A 14,942-nucleotide genomic window follows, 5' to 3' on the forward strand; every position below is an offset into this window, starting at 1 on the left:
AACATATACTATTATGTAATGTAAGTAACAGCCACTCTATGCAGCCAAAATCTACCTGTGTGAAACTTTTAGCATTAGGTTATATGTAATGATTACATATAGGTCAATCTCTATTATATGTTAAAGCATGAGGAAGAATAAATTATTACCGAAAGGATTTTTGGCAATCACAGAGTTAGTCACAATCGGGTCTCCAACACCGTACTTGTTCTCAGCACTGATGCGGAACTCATATTCATGGCCTTCAATCAGTTTCTCCACAGAACAGTCTGTTATCTGACCATTGATGTTTGCGGTAACTTGCGCCCAGTTAGCTCTGCTTGTTTCTCGTTTGTCAACAATGTAATTTGTGATTTCAGAACCACCATCGGCAAGAGGTGGCTCCCACCTCAGTTTCACCCGGTCGGCAAAAACTTGGCTTATCTTCACTGATGCTGGAGGTCCAGGTTTGTCTGCAGAAACAAAATTAAGCATGTCTCACAAAACAAATACACTTTCTTAAATGTCTGAAGGGCAATACATGGTCAGTCCTTTTTTGGCATATTTTTTAATGTTAACTTACCTAGAACCTTCAATTTAATGTTGCCAGACTTTGCGCCACTTGGATTCTCAGCAATAATGGTGTACTCTCCAGATTCCTTTCTTGTCACAGAGAACAGTTCCAAGCAGAAGCGATGCACCTTCTGAGTCATTTTCATACCTTCAGCCAATTTCAAAGGAACACCATCTCTCTTCCAAGTGACCTTTGGCATTGGTTTGCCAAAAACTTCAGCCTCCAGGCAGACATTTGCTCCGGCTTTGACAACAATTAAGTTCTTCATTTCAAGACTAATCTCAACTCTAGGTGGAACTGAAATAATACAAAGAGAGACATCAAATCAACTATATGAAGTCCATCAGTAAGTAAATAATTACATTATTGGTAGATTGCAAGACTTACCATGCTCTGCAATAACTGGGATAGTATCAGATTCCTCTGAGGGCAGACTGACATTAATTGCTGTCTTTGCAATTATTCTGAACTTGTATTGGGCTCCCTCCTCAAGTCCAGGAACAATGTACTCTTCCTTTGGTACATTTTGACTGCTTGTGTTAACACGCACCCATTTGTCACCTGGAAGCTTCAGAGATTCAATGTCATAACCAATGAGTTTACTTCCCCCATCATGTTTTGGACGGCTCCAGACAAGAGAGACAGAATTTCTGGTCACATCAAGAACTTGGGGTTTTCCAGGTGGATCTGAAAAAGAATATAAATCAAACTTGTAGTGTTTTGATTTTAATTTTTATAAAGGAGAGCAGCAGGTTTCCCCCAACACATACCAACTGGACTTCTTGCAGTGATAAAATCTGTCTGCTTGCTTGGTTTGCCTTGTCCCGCTTTGTTGACAGCAGACACTCTGAATGTGTACTCAAGACCATCAATGAGGCCAGAGCATGTATATTCAGTTGAGCGAACAAGGACCTCATTTGCCTTGACCCACAGGAGGCTATTTCTTTCTTTGCGCTCAATGCAATATCCAGTGATGGGACTGCCACCATCATTCACTGGTCTCTCCCATGACATCACAACAGATTCCTTGTTGATTTTGTTTACACAACAGTTCCTTGGCTCACTGGGTGGATCTGAAAATGTAACATATGTATTAGTGTAAATAAAGCCTAATCTCTTTGTGTGTCAGTGTTCAAATGTGTTTATATATGAGACTTACCAAATGGATGTCTAGCAATCATTTTCTCAGAGTAAATTGGTTCTGAAATGCCAAAACGATTTTCAGCACGGACACGGAAGCCATACTCTTTGCCAGGTGTGAGCTTTCCAACTCTGCAGCTGGTCTTGGTGCAAGATGCAGCTGTGACCCAGTCACCTCTGCTCACATCACACTTCTCAACAATGTAGTTTGTGATGTTGCTGCCACCATCTTCAACAGGTGAATCCCATGCAAGTGTGCAGGAATCCATGTCAAACTCAAGAATTTGTAGAGGACCCTGCGGCGGACCAGGGATGTCTAAAAACAAACAAACAAACAAACAAAAAGTCATTATAAGTCAAAATACAATAATAATAATAATAATAATAATAACAATAACAATACAAACTCACCCTGAATGATTATTCTGAGGATCTGGTTGACCTTTGCGGTGCTGTTTTCAGCAGACAGACTGTAATAACCACTATCCTTCCTTGTGACATCTTTGATCAAAAGTGAATTTGTGGTTGGGGTTTTTTGTATGAAGATACGATCTGATGTAACTATGTCATCATTTCCCCTTTTCCATTTTGTGACTGGAGCAGGCTTCCCAGACACAAGAGCCTCAACTATAAGTTTAGATCCTGCTCTTGCTGTAACCACATCAGACATGATGATCTTTGGTGCCACTATAAAAGAGGTAAAAGATTCAGTGTGATTCATAAAAAATACAGCATGGATAAAAATAAATTAATAATTGGAGAGTACAACATCATTGTATACATACTCAGCTGTTCTTTGACCTCAAATATGCCCTCAGCTTCTCTTGCCAAACTGCATCCTATTGCGTTTCTTGCTGCAACCCTGAATCTGTACTTAGTGTTTTCTTTAAGTCCAGCTACAACAATTGTTAAGTCTTTCACAACAGAGTATAATGTCCACTTGTCCTCAGGCTGACCATCCTGCTGGTATTCAACAATGTATCCATTAATCTTAGATCCACCATCTCTAAGTGGCTTCAGCCACCCTAGAGTTGCACTGTTTTTAGTAATTTCTAATATATCCATCTTCTTCGGAGGATCAGGCTCACCTTTGAAAGGTAAAAATAAACATTATTTCCAAAATACTAATATATTATAATAATATAATATTATATAATATAATTATACCATGTAAGGTGGACTTACTCTTGGGATCTGTAGCGAGGTAGGATTTTGGTGAGTCTTGAGGCAACCCAATGCCATACTTATTAACTGCCATGACCCGGAAGTAGTATTCTATCCCTGGCGTCAGAGTTGTGACTTTGAAGCTTGTTTTCTTCAAGTCACTTGTGCAATTTGTCCATGTCTTCCTATCAACCTCACGTTTCTCAACAACATAGTTTAAGATTGGGCTACCACCATCGTTTTCTGGAGGCAACCATGCAAGCTGGCAGGCTGTCTTGGTAATGTCTGTTGCCTCCAGTCCACCAACGGGACCAGGAGTATCTGTTGAAAAATTTCAGGAACTGGTTTACAGACAGTACTTGATAGTAGGTAAATGCAATGCTTATTTAATTTTAAAATGCATTTTATACAAATGTAAGTTTACCTAAGACTTTAACACGAACAAATACAGCCTTTTCTCCAGAGGGGTTAGAAAGAGTCAAAGAATATTTGCCAGAGTCTTCACGTGAGCACTCAGGAATCACAAGGAAGGTCATTGTATCAATCTGATCCACATGGCCCCTCCTAATGACATTGTCAACACCCATGCGCCTCCAAGTCACTTTAGGTGCTGGTCTTCCTCTAATTGTTGCAAAAAGTCTGATAGGACAACCTGCTCTTACGGTAAGGCCTTTTCTTAGACCAGCATCAAGATCAATCTCTGGAGTTTCTGTTGTGGAAAAAAAAAATAGTTAAAAATTAGAATAAGTGTACTGAATTTCAAGGGCAATCATAACACTTTAAAACACGACATCTTAAAACAAATGCTTACCATGGATGTCCTTTGGTGATACAGCATCCTTGAGGTTTGCAGGACGGCTCATGCCAACTTGGTTTTGAGCAAACACCCGGAATTCATATTCCTGTCTTTCATCCAAGTTAATCATTGTAAATTCAGTTATGACTAGCTGTCCAGCAGTATTACATTTCTTCCAGCCTTCCTCTGGATCTCTCTCTTGTTCACCTTCCATTTGCACCTTATCCCTCATTTCAACCAGATATCCAATAATTGGAGCACCTCCATCATACACAGGCTTCGCCCAGCTAAGCGTAATGGATGTCTTTGTGCTGTCAACTACTTTAAGGCTGCCAGGAGGACCAGGGGGCTCTAAATGGCAAATACAATGCCAGTTTAGTTTAAAACAAATAAATACATCAATAAGAAAAAAAAATACACAATCTTGAATGAACAGTTTATACAGAAATTATAACAGATAAAACAGACTATACACACCAATTGGATCTTTTGCAGTTATGGGTCTGGATGGTTTGCTTGGTTCTCCCAATCCTACTTGATTTTCAGCTTTGACACGGAATTGATATTCGTGGTTAGGGATCAGATTGGTGACTTTCATACGCCTCTCAGAGATAGGGCTCTTTGTGACAGGGACCCACCGAACAGCCCGCTTTTCTTTTCTCTCCAGAATGTAACCAGTGATAGACTTTCCTCCATCGTTTTCAGGAGGAGCCCATACCACAGTCATCTCATCTTTACCAATTTTGGTTACCTCAGGTGCATCAGGTGGACCAGGCCTGTTGTATTGTGTCTTAGCAGTAATAGGCTTGCTCTCCATTGGTGGTCCAGTTCCCATCTTGTTTTCTGCTCTTACCCTGAATATGTACTCATTTCCTTCAACAAGACGTGTTACATTACAGTAATTGGTGACAACAGAGGCAGAGTAAGTGGACCAAACCATTCTTCTTGTCTCACATTTCTCTAGAATATAGCTGTCCACCTCACAACCGCCGTCATCCTCTGGAGGATCCCATACAACTCTGCACTTGTCTGTGGAAATGCCAGAAATCTTCAAATCTCTGACAGGTCCTGGTATATCCAAAACTGTAACATTGGCATATGCTGTGAATGATCCTGCTGAGTTTGTAGCAGTGACCACATATTTTCCAGTATCACTACGCTTGGTTTTAGTAAGGAGGAATTTGGAGTAATCATGTCCAGTGTCAATGCTGATCCTTGGGTTATCACCTGTAGTCTTTTCCTTCACCCATGTAACCTCAGGCTGTGGTTTTCCTCTAAGTCCAGCTTCAAGCCTAACTGATTCACCAGCTTTTACCACTATAGTACCAACAAATTTCAGGTCAAGAACTGGCTTCTGAACTTCTTCTTTGACAAGAATATCAGATGTTCTAACCCAGGCACTTTCTCCTCCGTCATTTGTTGACTGGACTCTAAATTGATATGTGTGGTTCTCAACACATTTGTCTACCATGAAGAATGTCCCTTTCAGGACTCCTTCATGTACCTTCTCCCACTCTTCAGCATCCTTTGCTTTTTTCTCCAAATAGTAGCCTAGGTTAGGACTTCCACCATCATAATCTGGTTTTCTCCATTTAAGGAAAACAAAGTTTTTACCAATATCACTGACATGGAAGTTCTCTGGCTCACCTGGCTTCTGAAGTGGGTCGATTGCAAGGATGGGAGTTTTGGTTTCTGTTGCTGGCCCAGGACCACACTTGTTCTCGGCAGATACACGGAATAAATATTCATGATTTTCCATGAGCTTAGCCTTTACCATGCGATTTGTGCAGTCAGATGAGATCATTGACCAGGCTCGTATGCTTGGCTCCCGACATTCCACAATGTAATTTGTTATCTCAGTGCCTCCATTATCCTCTGGTGCATCCCAGGAGACCATGCAAGAGTTTTTAGTTACATAGGTCAACTTAAGATTTTGGCAGTGCCCAGGTCTATCCAGAACATTTACTGTAATAGTAGCTGAGGCCTCTCCAGCTTCATTTACAGCTTTTAGTATATACTTTCCATGATCTGCTCTGGTTGCTTCCTTGATACGCATTTGCACTACTGGGAAGTTGTTTGTCAGAGTGGTGCGCTTGTCCTTTTCCAAAACACTTTCACCTTTGCTCCAAGTGATTTCTGGATCAGGTCTTGCTTTGACATATGCTACAACATTAATGTTATGCCCAACACGAACAGTCACACGGTCACGGCATGTGGCATCCACCTCAATTTCCGGAGGAATGACAATATCCTTAGCAATAACTGACTCTGGAATTTCCCTGGTCTCACCTTCTCCAATCATATTGACGGCTTTAACACGGAACCTGTATTCTGTGCCCTCTGTCAATCCTTTTACTCTGTAAGCACACTGTTTAATCAGATCATCCTTATTTACTTTCTCCCACTCACCACCTCCCTTCTGGTGTTCAACAATATATCCTAAGACAGGACTGCCTCCGTCTCTTGTGGGTCTGATCCAGACTAAGTCAGCATATGTGCAACTGTAGTCCTTTACCTTAGGGTTTACTGGAGGTCCTGGAACAGTAATTGGTCTGCAAGGTTTGGCAGGATCTGAGATAGGTGAAGGTCCACTAAAGCCAGCAATATTTTCAGCAAATACTCTGAACTCATATTCATTATCTTCAAAAAGCCCAAGCACTCTGTATCTAAGGTCCTTGCAAGGTGTTTTATTCACTCTAATCCATTTTCCTCCTTTATGTCTTCGCTCAATAATATAACCACTGATTGGACTACCACCATCAAACAGAGGCATTGTCCATCCAAGTGTGAGGGCATCTTCAGAAATATCAGATGCAACTGGTTTTCCAGGATGGCCAGGGGGCTCAAACTGGTGCCGGGCTACAGTTGGTGCACTTTCAAGAGCTGCGCCAATTCCCATTTTATTTTCAGCACGAATTCTCACAACATACTCAACTCCTTGCTGCAGACGAGGAATTTTGAGCATTGTGGAAGTGCTGCCAGAACTTACTCCTCCCCAAGTTTCCTTATTTGATTCCCTCTTCTCAACAATATAGTTCATGACAGGGCTTCCCCCGTCCTCTTTGGGAGGACGCCATTCAATAACCATGGAATCAGGAGTCACTTCAAGGATATTTACAGGACCTATTGGGGCAGCTGGCACATCAAGCACTGTGACATTCAGAGAAACAGTCTTGCTTCCTGCTGAGTTAGACACTGTGAGAATATAGATTCCAGTGTGATGTCTTGTGCAGTCGGCAATGCTCAGAACTGTGGAGAAGTTGTCAGTGTCAATTTTGGTATTGCCTTCACTCTTTATTTCCTCTCCATCAATGACCCATTTGGCAGTGGGAACCGGAAGGCCTCTCATAATGGCAGGCAATCTAATAGTGCTTCCAGCTTTCACAATGATTCCCTCTATCAACTTCACATCCACCTCAACAATTGGCGGCACTACAAAGACAGTAGAAGAAAAAAGTTTAATAATACAAATTAAAAACATATTTTATTGAAGTAATCATAGAGAATGATAAAATATAAATCTAACCTAGTTTTTCCTGGCAAAGTACTGGCACAGTGGTGTCTGGTCTACTTAAACCAATTGCATTCTCTGTCTTAACACGGAACCTGTAGGTCTTTCCTTCTTCCAGTCCAGTCACATGGCACTCAGGAATGCTGACAGTCTTAAAAACTACCCAATCCCTTTCACCTTCTTCTTGGTACTCAACCAAGAACCCTGTGATGTCACTTCCTCCTGTACGATCAGGCCAATTCCACTGAAGCCACACCTCAGTTTTGTCAGCATCTACATGATGCAGGTCTTTAGGTGGACCAGGTGGGACTGAAATTTCCAGTTGAATAACAAGTATAACAATAACAAATTGTTAGTTTTTTCCCTTTATTTTTATATATTATACTTTTTAGATATTGCTTTGAAAATAAACATTAAATAGGCCTAAAAGTAGAGTAATTTCACAGGCCATACTTACACAGTGGATTCATTGCTTTAATAGCTTTTGGTGTCTCAACATATTCACTTCTTCCAAACTGATTTTCAGCCGCCACACGGAACATGTATGACGTTCCCTCAATCAAATGTTTGGCCATCATGCTACGTTTTTTGGAAGATGAGCAGACTGGCACCCATTGTGCTGATGCTGCATCCTTTTTCTCAACAACAAAGTTAGTGATGCGTGTACCACCATTATCTTCTGGGTCTTTCCAAGACAGCTGGGCAGAATCACATCTGACATCAGATACTCTGAGATGCTGAACTGGTCCAGGCTTGTCTACGAAAACAAACAAGTAAAACAACAACTTAACACGTTGCCTTATAAGAACATTATTTAAATGTTATTTAATTTATTTGTACAGTTATTTGTATTGTACAGTTTTTAATTTAACATAGTCTTTGAAATATATACCAAGAACAAGCACGGTGCATGTGGCTGTCTTTGATCCAGCTGGATTTTCAACAGTAAGTGTGTAATCCCCACAATCTGCACGAGTGCAATAACGCATCTCTAATTTGGTTGCTGTTCCAGATGTTTCAATCTCTGCTCTTGTTGGAACATCTGCTTCATTTTTCTTCCATGTGACTTTGGGGAAAGGTATTCCCTTGATTCCAGCAATAATATTAATATGGGTTCCAGCCATTGCTTTGATCTCACGAGGCATGCCCACATCCAGTTCAAGTTCTGGGGGCTCTATGGACAACAGACAAAAAACAAAAACATTTAATATTTTATTTTCACACATATTTGCCTAAATGCAGTAAGCATAATTAGCAAAGTAAAGTCATACATATCCAAGTATGCAAAATTACCAAGTCTGTCTTGTGCACGAACGGGCTCTGGGACATATGCAGGATCTGATTCACCAGCAGCGTTCACTGCCTTTACTCTAAATCTGTAAAGTGCACCATCCTCAAGGTTGATAACCTTGAATGTAGTGCCCTGGCAAGAGTCAGGTGTTTGATTAACTTGAAGCCATTCCTCATCACCAGCTTTCTGATACTCAACAAGATAGCCAAAAATTTTGCCTCTGCCACAGTCTTTCGGTGGTTGCCAAGAAAGAGTGACAGAATCTTTTGTCTTGTCAATGGCTACTGGAAGTACTGGTGGGCTTGGAATCACTGTAACAAGAAATTCAAGTAAATAGAAGGTTAATATTTTAACTCAGCAAAAACTGTAAATTTTTCATTGAAAACATCCTTAGACACATACCAATAGGATCTTTGGCATAGATGGGCTTTGATGGTGGGCTGGGGTCACCAACACCAATCACATTCTCTGCCATGACACGGAATTCATATTCACATCCCTTGAGAAGATCAGGAACCCAGTATTCTGTGTTAGGGTAAATGCGATCTTTTCCAGCTCTAGACCACATGTTGGCCTTGGTCTCCTTCTTTTCAACAATGTAGCTTGTGATTGGTTTTCCACCATCAGCTGGCTGAAGCCATGAAATCAGCGCTGTATCTTTAAAGATTTCTTTTACCACAGGTGCCTGTGGAGCTTCTGGAACCTCTGCAAGTGTTAGAGATTTGAGAACATGAGTAAGACTCTTGATCACAAAATAAATTATTCTTGTTAAAATTATTTAGCGACTATTATATTACATTGCAGAAACTGTTACTTACTGAAAACATCCTTTGCTTTTGTCTCAGCAGATAGCAATGGATCACTAATGCCATGAATATTCTGAGCACATATTCTAATGATGTACTCTCTTCCCTCAATCAGTTTTGGAACTCTGCATGATGTCCTTGTGCAAGATTCTGTAACAGGCATCCACAGATCCCTGTTGGTGTCTCTCTTTTCAACAATATAGTTAGAAATAGCAGCTCCACCATCATCCAGTGGGGGCTTCCAAGAAATGAGCATATAATTCCTATAGATCTCGTCAAAAATAACAGGACCCTCTGGAGGTTGTGGACGGTCTGAAAAAGTCATTATACATATGATTAACAATTAAGTTTGCAAAAATAATAGCAAGATAAGAAAAGAATACGCTTCACAAAAGTAAAGATTATCTTACCGACAACAATAACATTACATATGCCCTTGCGTGAGCCAATGGAGTTCTCCAGAACAACAGTGTATTTTCCACTGTGATCACGTTTTGCCTTTGCAATAGTCAAGCACAATTTATTCTTTGTGCTGGTGAGAGCAATTTCTTCATTTGCCTGAAGCTCCTCATCATTTTTTAACCATTTAATAGTTGGTGCTGGTTTTCCTGAGTACCCACTTTGAAGAGTGCAAGTTTCCCCAACACGAACAACAAGCTTGTCACGGAACTCAAGATCAAGGTTTGGTGGTTCTAGTAAAGAGTACAGTATACAATAAAATATAAACGGTCAAGAAAAAGAAAATTATAGAACAAATCACTTCAGCGCAAGTAATTACTTACCAAACTCTTTTTTGCATGTAACTGGTTTGGTGCTGAATGATGGTTTGCCTTGGCCGATTTGATTCACAGCACTAACTCGGAATTCGTAAGAAGAACCTTCCTTAAGACCCACGTGTGTGAATTTACGTTCCATAAGTTTGTCCTCTGTGGCAATACGGCTGTAGTTGTCCTGTCCGATAAGACGAACCTCAAGAACATAGCTTGTAATGTCTGAACCTCCATCATACTTCGGAGGTCTCCATGCGATGCTTATTGAATCATTTGTGATGGCTGTCACCTCAAGGTCCTCTGGGCGCTCAGGTACAGCTGAGGAAGTTTAAATGTATGAGACATTTTACAAGCAATTAAAAGTAATGACACTAACAAATAATAAAAAAAAAAAAAAAAAAAAAATGATACAAATAAACAAGACTTACAAAGTGGATCCTTGATGACGACAGGAGCAGTGGTCTCTGTGAACGGACCCAGTCCAATAATATTTTCAGCCGCAATTCTGAAGAAGTAACTCTTGCCATCAATAAGACCCTGGACAACAGCATTGTGTCTTGTGACAGTATATGTCACTGAAGTCCAGCCTCTGCGGTCAGCTTCTCTTTTCTCAATTATATAGTTGGTGATAGCTGAGCCACCGTCATCTTCAGGAGAGTACCATGTCAACTTACAAGAGTCATTGGTGAGATTCTCCCCAGAGAAGGGCAGACCCACAGGGCCAGGGACATCTGTGAAGAAATTGAAATAATTTCAGAATTCAGACTCAAAACAAACAAACACACAAACAAACAAACAAAAAAACACTCACCCAGCACTTCAACAATGACTGCTTTCTTCCTCTCTCCACCTGCATTCTTGGCAGTCAATGTATAAATGCCTTGGTGTTGTCTCCTGCAACTTTTGATAACCAAAGCTGAACTTATAGAAGTGATCTCAATAGCAGCCTCCTTTGGCAAATCACCATCGTCTCTATTCCAAATAATCTCTGGAGCAGGCTTTCCTGACACATAGGCCAGGATGCGGATTACCCCACCAGCATGAACAACAATCTTTTCCTTGACAGTTGCATCCAGGTCTACCTCAGGGGGAACTAAAATATATGGCAAATTAAAAATAAAATAAAATAAATGAATGTGTTGAAAAGAGAGATTGATTAATATGGAGAGAAATCTAAAATGTGAACTAATGCATACTTGTCCTATCCTTCACTTCAATCACATCTGAAACCTCGCCAGGTTCTCCCACGCCTGCAGAATTTACAGCTCTCACTCTAAATCTGTAGAGTCCAAGCTCTTTAAGTCCAGGAACAACAAACTTGGTGCCTCTGATTTCCTTGTCTTTAACCTAATTAGATAGATAGATAGATAGATAGATAGATAGATAGATAGATAGATAGATAGATAGATAGATAGATAGATAGATAGATAGATAGATAGATAGATAGATAGAAAAGACAATAAATAACAAATATATGCATATCTACATATCTGATAGATAGATAGATAGATAGATAGATAGATAGACAGACAGACAGACAGATAGAGGCACATACACACACACTTATACATACCTTCTCCCATTCCTCTTGTCCTTCTTCTTTGTACTCAACAAAATATCCTGTGATCTTAGATCCACCATCAATAAGTGGAGGAATCCATTCAAGATCAACAGTTGACCTGGTACAATCTGTTACTTTTGGTGTTGGAGGTCCAGGAGGTGCTGTTAAAAATAATACAAACGTTAAGTAGACAAATGAATTAAAAAAAAAAAAAAAAAAAGTACAACTACAAAGTATATTGGTTAAAAAAAAATAAAAAAATAAAACAGCAACAACAAGAAAACCACAACATACCTATGGGATCTCTACATGCAACAGGATCAGAAGGCAAACTAGGTGGGCCGCTTCCAGCAGCATTAATTGCAAGAACGCGGAACTGGTAGATAGCACCCTCCAAGAGGCCTGTCACAATATGGGAAACTCCTAGAGTCCTGATTCTGATAGGTTCACGATTCACTCTTGTCCAGCGCTTGCCTGTAGTTTCCTTACGCTCTAGCCAGTATCCAGTTACTGGAGAGCCACCATCGTATTCTGGTTCATCCCAGTTAACGGTCATAGATTCAAGTGAAACATCTGTGACAGTTGGCTTCTCACATTGGCCAGGCACAGCTGTTAGGAAAGGAGTGGAGCAATATAGGTATTAGATTGAATTGCAACGTCGTACATTACTTTTTGCAGGGACCCCTATTTGAATTAACACAATTTAAGCAGATTTACTGAATTTGAAATTATTATTGTTTTATTCTGCTTTCTGAGATTGTTCATAATTCTAGTTTTTAACAATAATACATAAAAGCCAAATCTGTTTTTTTTTCCTAAAGGTTTATACATATACAATATTAATATAATTTTAACAATGAGTAGACTGTTACTAGATAACAACATACAGCGTCAACGTAATACACAGTATATACATTCCAGATTATCTTAAGTATAATAACTGTATAAAAGCCAGTAATTTACTTTATCTTTATAATGTTATTATTAACATTTTTCCTTATATATATATATATATATATATATATATATATATATATATATATATAAAATGGTCCCTCTCAAAGGGATCATCATGTTTAGAGGTCATGGGCATCAAAAAGTTTGAAAACCCATGGATTTAGAGATTCTCTGTGAATGAAACTTACTGAAAAGGTTACGTGCTTTCTCAGGTTCACTGTACAAAGGTGGTCCAACTCCATATTTATTCTGAGCCATAACACGGAACTCATACTCATGGCCCTCTGTTAGCCTTTGTACAGTGTATTGGCATTCCTTTGGATCACTAGAGACATGGACCCATGTTTTTCTGTTTTCCTCACGCTTTTCAATGACATAGTTTGTAATCTTGGAACCACCATCATCTAATGGTGGATTCCAGGAGAGGCCAATCCTTTCAGCGAAAATCTCCCCAATCTTAATTGGTCCTACAGGTATACCAGGACGTCCTAAGGACACAAGAACAGGATATGATTTCTTTTTTACCTTTCAAATGTATGAATCATTCAAAATGTGATTAAAAACGAAGTCATGAAATTCAAGGACTTACCCAAAATGCTAAGCTTGATACTCTTGGTGGCTGTTCCCAAACTGTTGGTGGCTGTGAGAGTGTATAAGGCGCTGTCATCTCTCTTTGACTGCTGAATTAACAGGGTGCATTTCTCATCAGAAACAAGTTTATTGACATGTTTGTCATAATGTACAAGTGCTTTGTCATCAGGCTTTTCCTGTGGAGCCTTGTGCCAGACAAGAGATGGGAATGGACAGCCTTGAATCCTGGCAACAATGCTGACATCATATCCTTCTGCACCTTCTAAAGCCTCTCTGAGTTCAATACTTGGAGCACCTAAAAAAGATTTAAAAGAAACATTAGAAAATGTGCTCATGTTTATTCAGTGAAGTCAAAGCCTTTTGCAAAATCTATTTGTGGCAGTCAGTTTTGATATTGTGGCGGCAATTAAATCAATGTGTGGGAAACCCTGAGACATTTAGCTAATGGTCTGTGGGCGTGGCGTCTGAGGCTGAGACTATGAAATAACGAACTGCCATATTTCAAGAAACTTAATACAGAAAAATGGCAATATCTTGTACTCACATGTCTGGTCCTTAATGACAACTGGTCCGGCAGTAACAGAGGGTCTGCTTGCACCAGCTTCATTCACAGCTTTAACACGGAACTCATACTCGCCACCTTCCTTAAGGTCTTCAACAATGAAGGTAGTCTCTTCAACATCTCTCTTGTTACACTGTTTCCACGTCTCTTTCTGTGGACCACTGGTATCCCAGCTCAGCCTCTCAATGATATAATGTTTTACTGGTGCTCCACCATCATTCTTGGGAGGCACCCATGTCAGGGTCACAGTGTTCTTGGTGACAAGGTTAATTTTCACCTTGGTAGGAGGATCAGGAGGATCTTTACATTAAAAGAAAATAGAAAAATATGGTTAATTAAAAAAAAAGCGCATATGTGAGGCTTTTCAAAATATTAAAGCAATCAACTTACAGATAGGATCCCTTGCCCTAACAGGTTCTGTGGTCTCTGTAAATGGTCCAAAGCCAAGACGATTCTCAGCACGAACACGGAACAAGTAGTCCTGTCCCTCGAGGAGGTTGGACACAACAAAGGCCATGTTGGCACAAGCAGCATTGGCAACTGTCCAAGCCTTTCCATTCACAGCCTTCTTTTCAATAAAATAACTCTTGATTCTCTCACCACCATCATTATCTGGCAGTTTCCAAATAAGTCTCATTGTGGTTCTGGTGACATCAGTAACTTTGAGCTCTTTGGGTGCTCCAGGAACATCTGGAAAAAACATTATCAGTTTATTTCATAGCACAATATTAATTTGGAACAACATTGAATTGATATATATATATGTGTGTGTGTGTGTGTGTGTGTGTGTGTGTGTGTGTGTGTGTGTGGGTAACTCACCAAGCACATTTACTCTGACGTTGACATGCTTCTGTCCTGATTTGTTCTTTGCTGTAATTGTGTACCTGCCAGAATGGCTTCTTAAACTCACAGGAATTGTAATAACTGAGGTAGTGTCAGTAGATTCAACCTAATCCCAAAGATAATTAATAAATACCATTTTATTACAAATATTCAGAAGCAAATAATAATTATTCATGTTTAAAATTAGAGAAAGATGTTACCTGTGAATCCACTGGTAAGACATGGAGACGATCCTTCTTTTCTGTCTTTGCTTTGCCATCAAACTCCCATGTAACTTTAGGAACAGGACGTCCTGTGATGGTAGCAGGAATCTTAAATGGAGTTCCAGCACGGATACAGAGCAGTTCAGGAGCACTGATATCCACAAAGATCTTCGGTGCAGCTGTTCAATTAAGAG

The 14,942-nt window shown here is 39.9% G+C and overlaps 1 protein-coding gene across 1 annotated transcript in view; it reads right to left on the reverse strand.

The window, feature by feature from the left end:
* The window catches only part of ttn.2 (titin, tandem duplicate 2), a 160,489-nt gene that overhangs the window by 47,456 nt on the left and 98,091 nt on the right, over nucleotides 1–14,942 (reverse strand). The window contains 30 exon segments of the mRNA XM_042764489.1: nucleotides 150–452; nucleotides 563–850; nucleotides 941–1,240; nucleotides 1,324–1,626; nucleotides 1,713–2,009; nucleotides 2,105–2,380; nucleotides 2,479–2,781; nucleotides 2,879–3,178; nucleotides 3,282–3,566; nucleotides 3,669–4,004; nucleotides 4,131–7,085; nucleotides 7,180–7,473; nucleotides 7,622–7,921; nucleotides 8,057–8,338; nucleotides 8,458–8,766; nucleotides 8,858–9,160; nucleotides 9,274–9,573; nucleotides 9,672–9,953; nucleotides 10,044–10,349; nucleotides 10,460–10,762; nucleotides 10,843–11,124; nucleotides 11,228–11,378; nucleotides 11,605–11,753; nucleotides 11,887–12,201; nucleotides 12,738–13,037; nucleotides 13,139–13,435; nucleotides 13,685–14,002; nucleotides 14,093–14,392; nucleotides 14,522–14,651; nucleotides 14,746–14,927. Coding sequence (XP_042620423.1) covers nucleotides 150–452; nucleotides 563–850; nucleotides 941–1,240; nucleotides 1,324–1,626; nucleotides 1,713–2,009; nucleotides 2,105–2,380; nucleotides 2,479–2,781; nucleotides 2,879–3,178; nucleotides 3,282–3,566; nucleotides 3,669–4,004; nucleotides 4,131–7,085; nucleotides 7,180–7,473; nucleotides 7,622–7,921; nucleotides 8,057–8,338; nucleotides 8,458–8,766; nucleotides 8,858–9,160; nucleotides 9,274–9,573; nucleotides 9,672–9,953; nucleotides 10,044–10,349; nucleotides 10,460–10,762; nucleotides 10,843–11,124; nucleotides 11,228–11,378; nucleotides 11,605–11,753; nucleotides 11,887–12,201; nucleotides 12,738–13,037; nucleotides 13,139–13,435; nucleotides 13,685–14,002; nucleotides 14,093–14,392; nucleotides 14,522–14,651; nucleotides 14,746–14,927 — 11,049 coding nt within the window.

The sequence above is a fragment of the Cyprinus carpio genome, chromosome A9 (assembly GCF_018340385.1).
Source record: "Cyprinus carpio isolate SPL01 chromosome A9, ASM1834038v1, whole genome shotgun sequence".
NCBI classification, from domain to species: domain Eukaryota; kingdom Metazoa; phylum Chordata; class Actinopteri; order Cypriniformes; family Cyprinidae; genus Cyprinus; species Cyprinus carpio.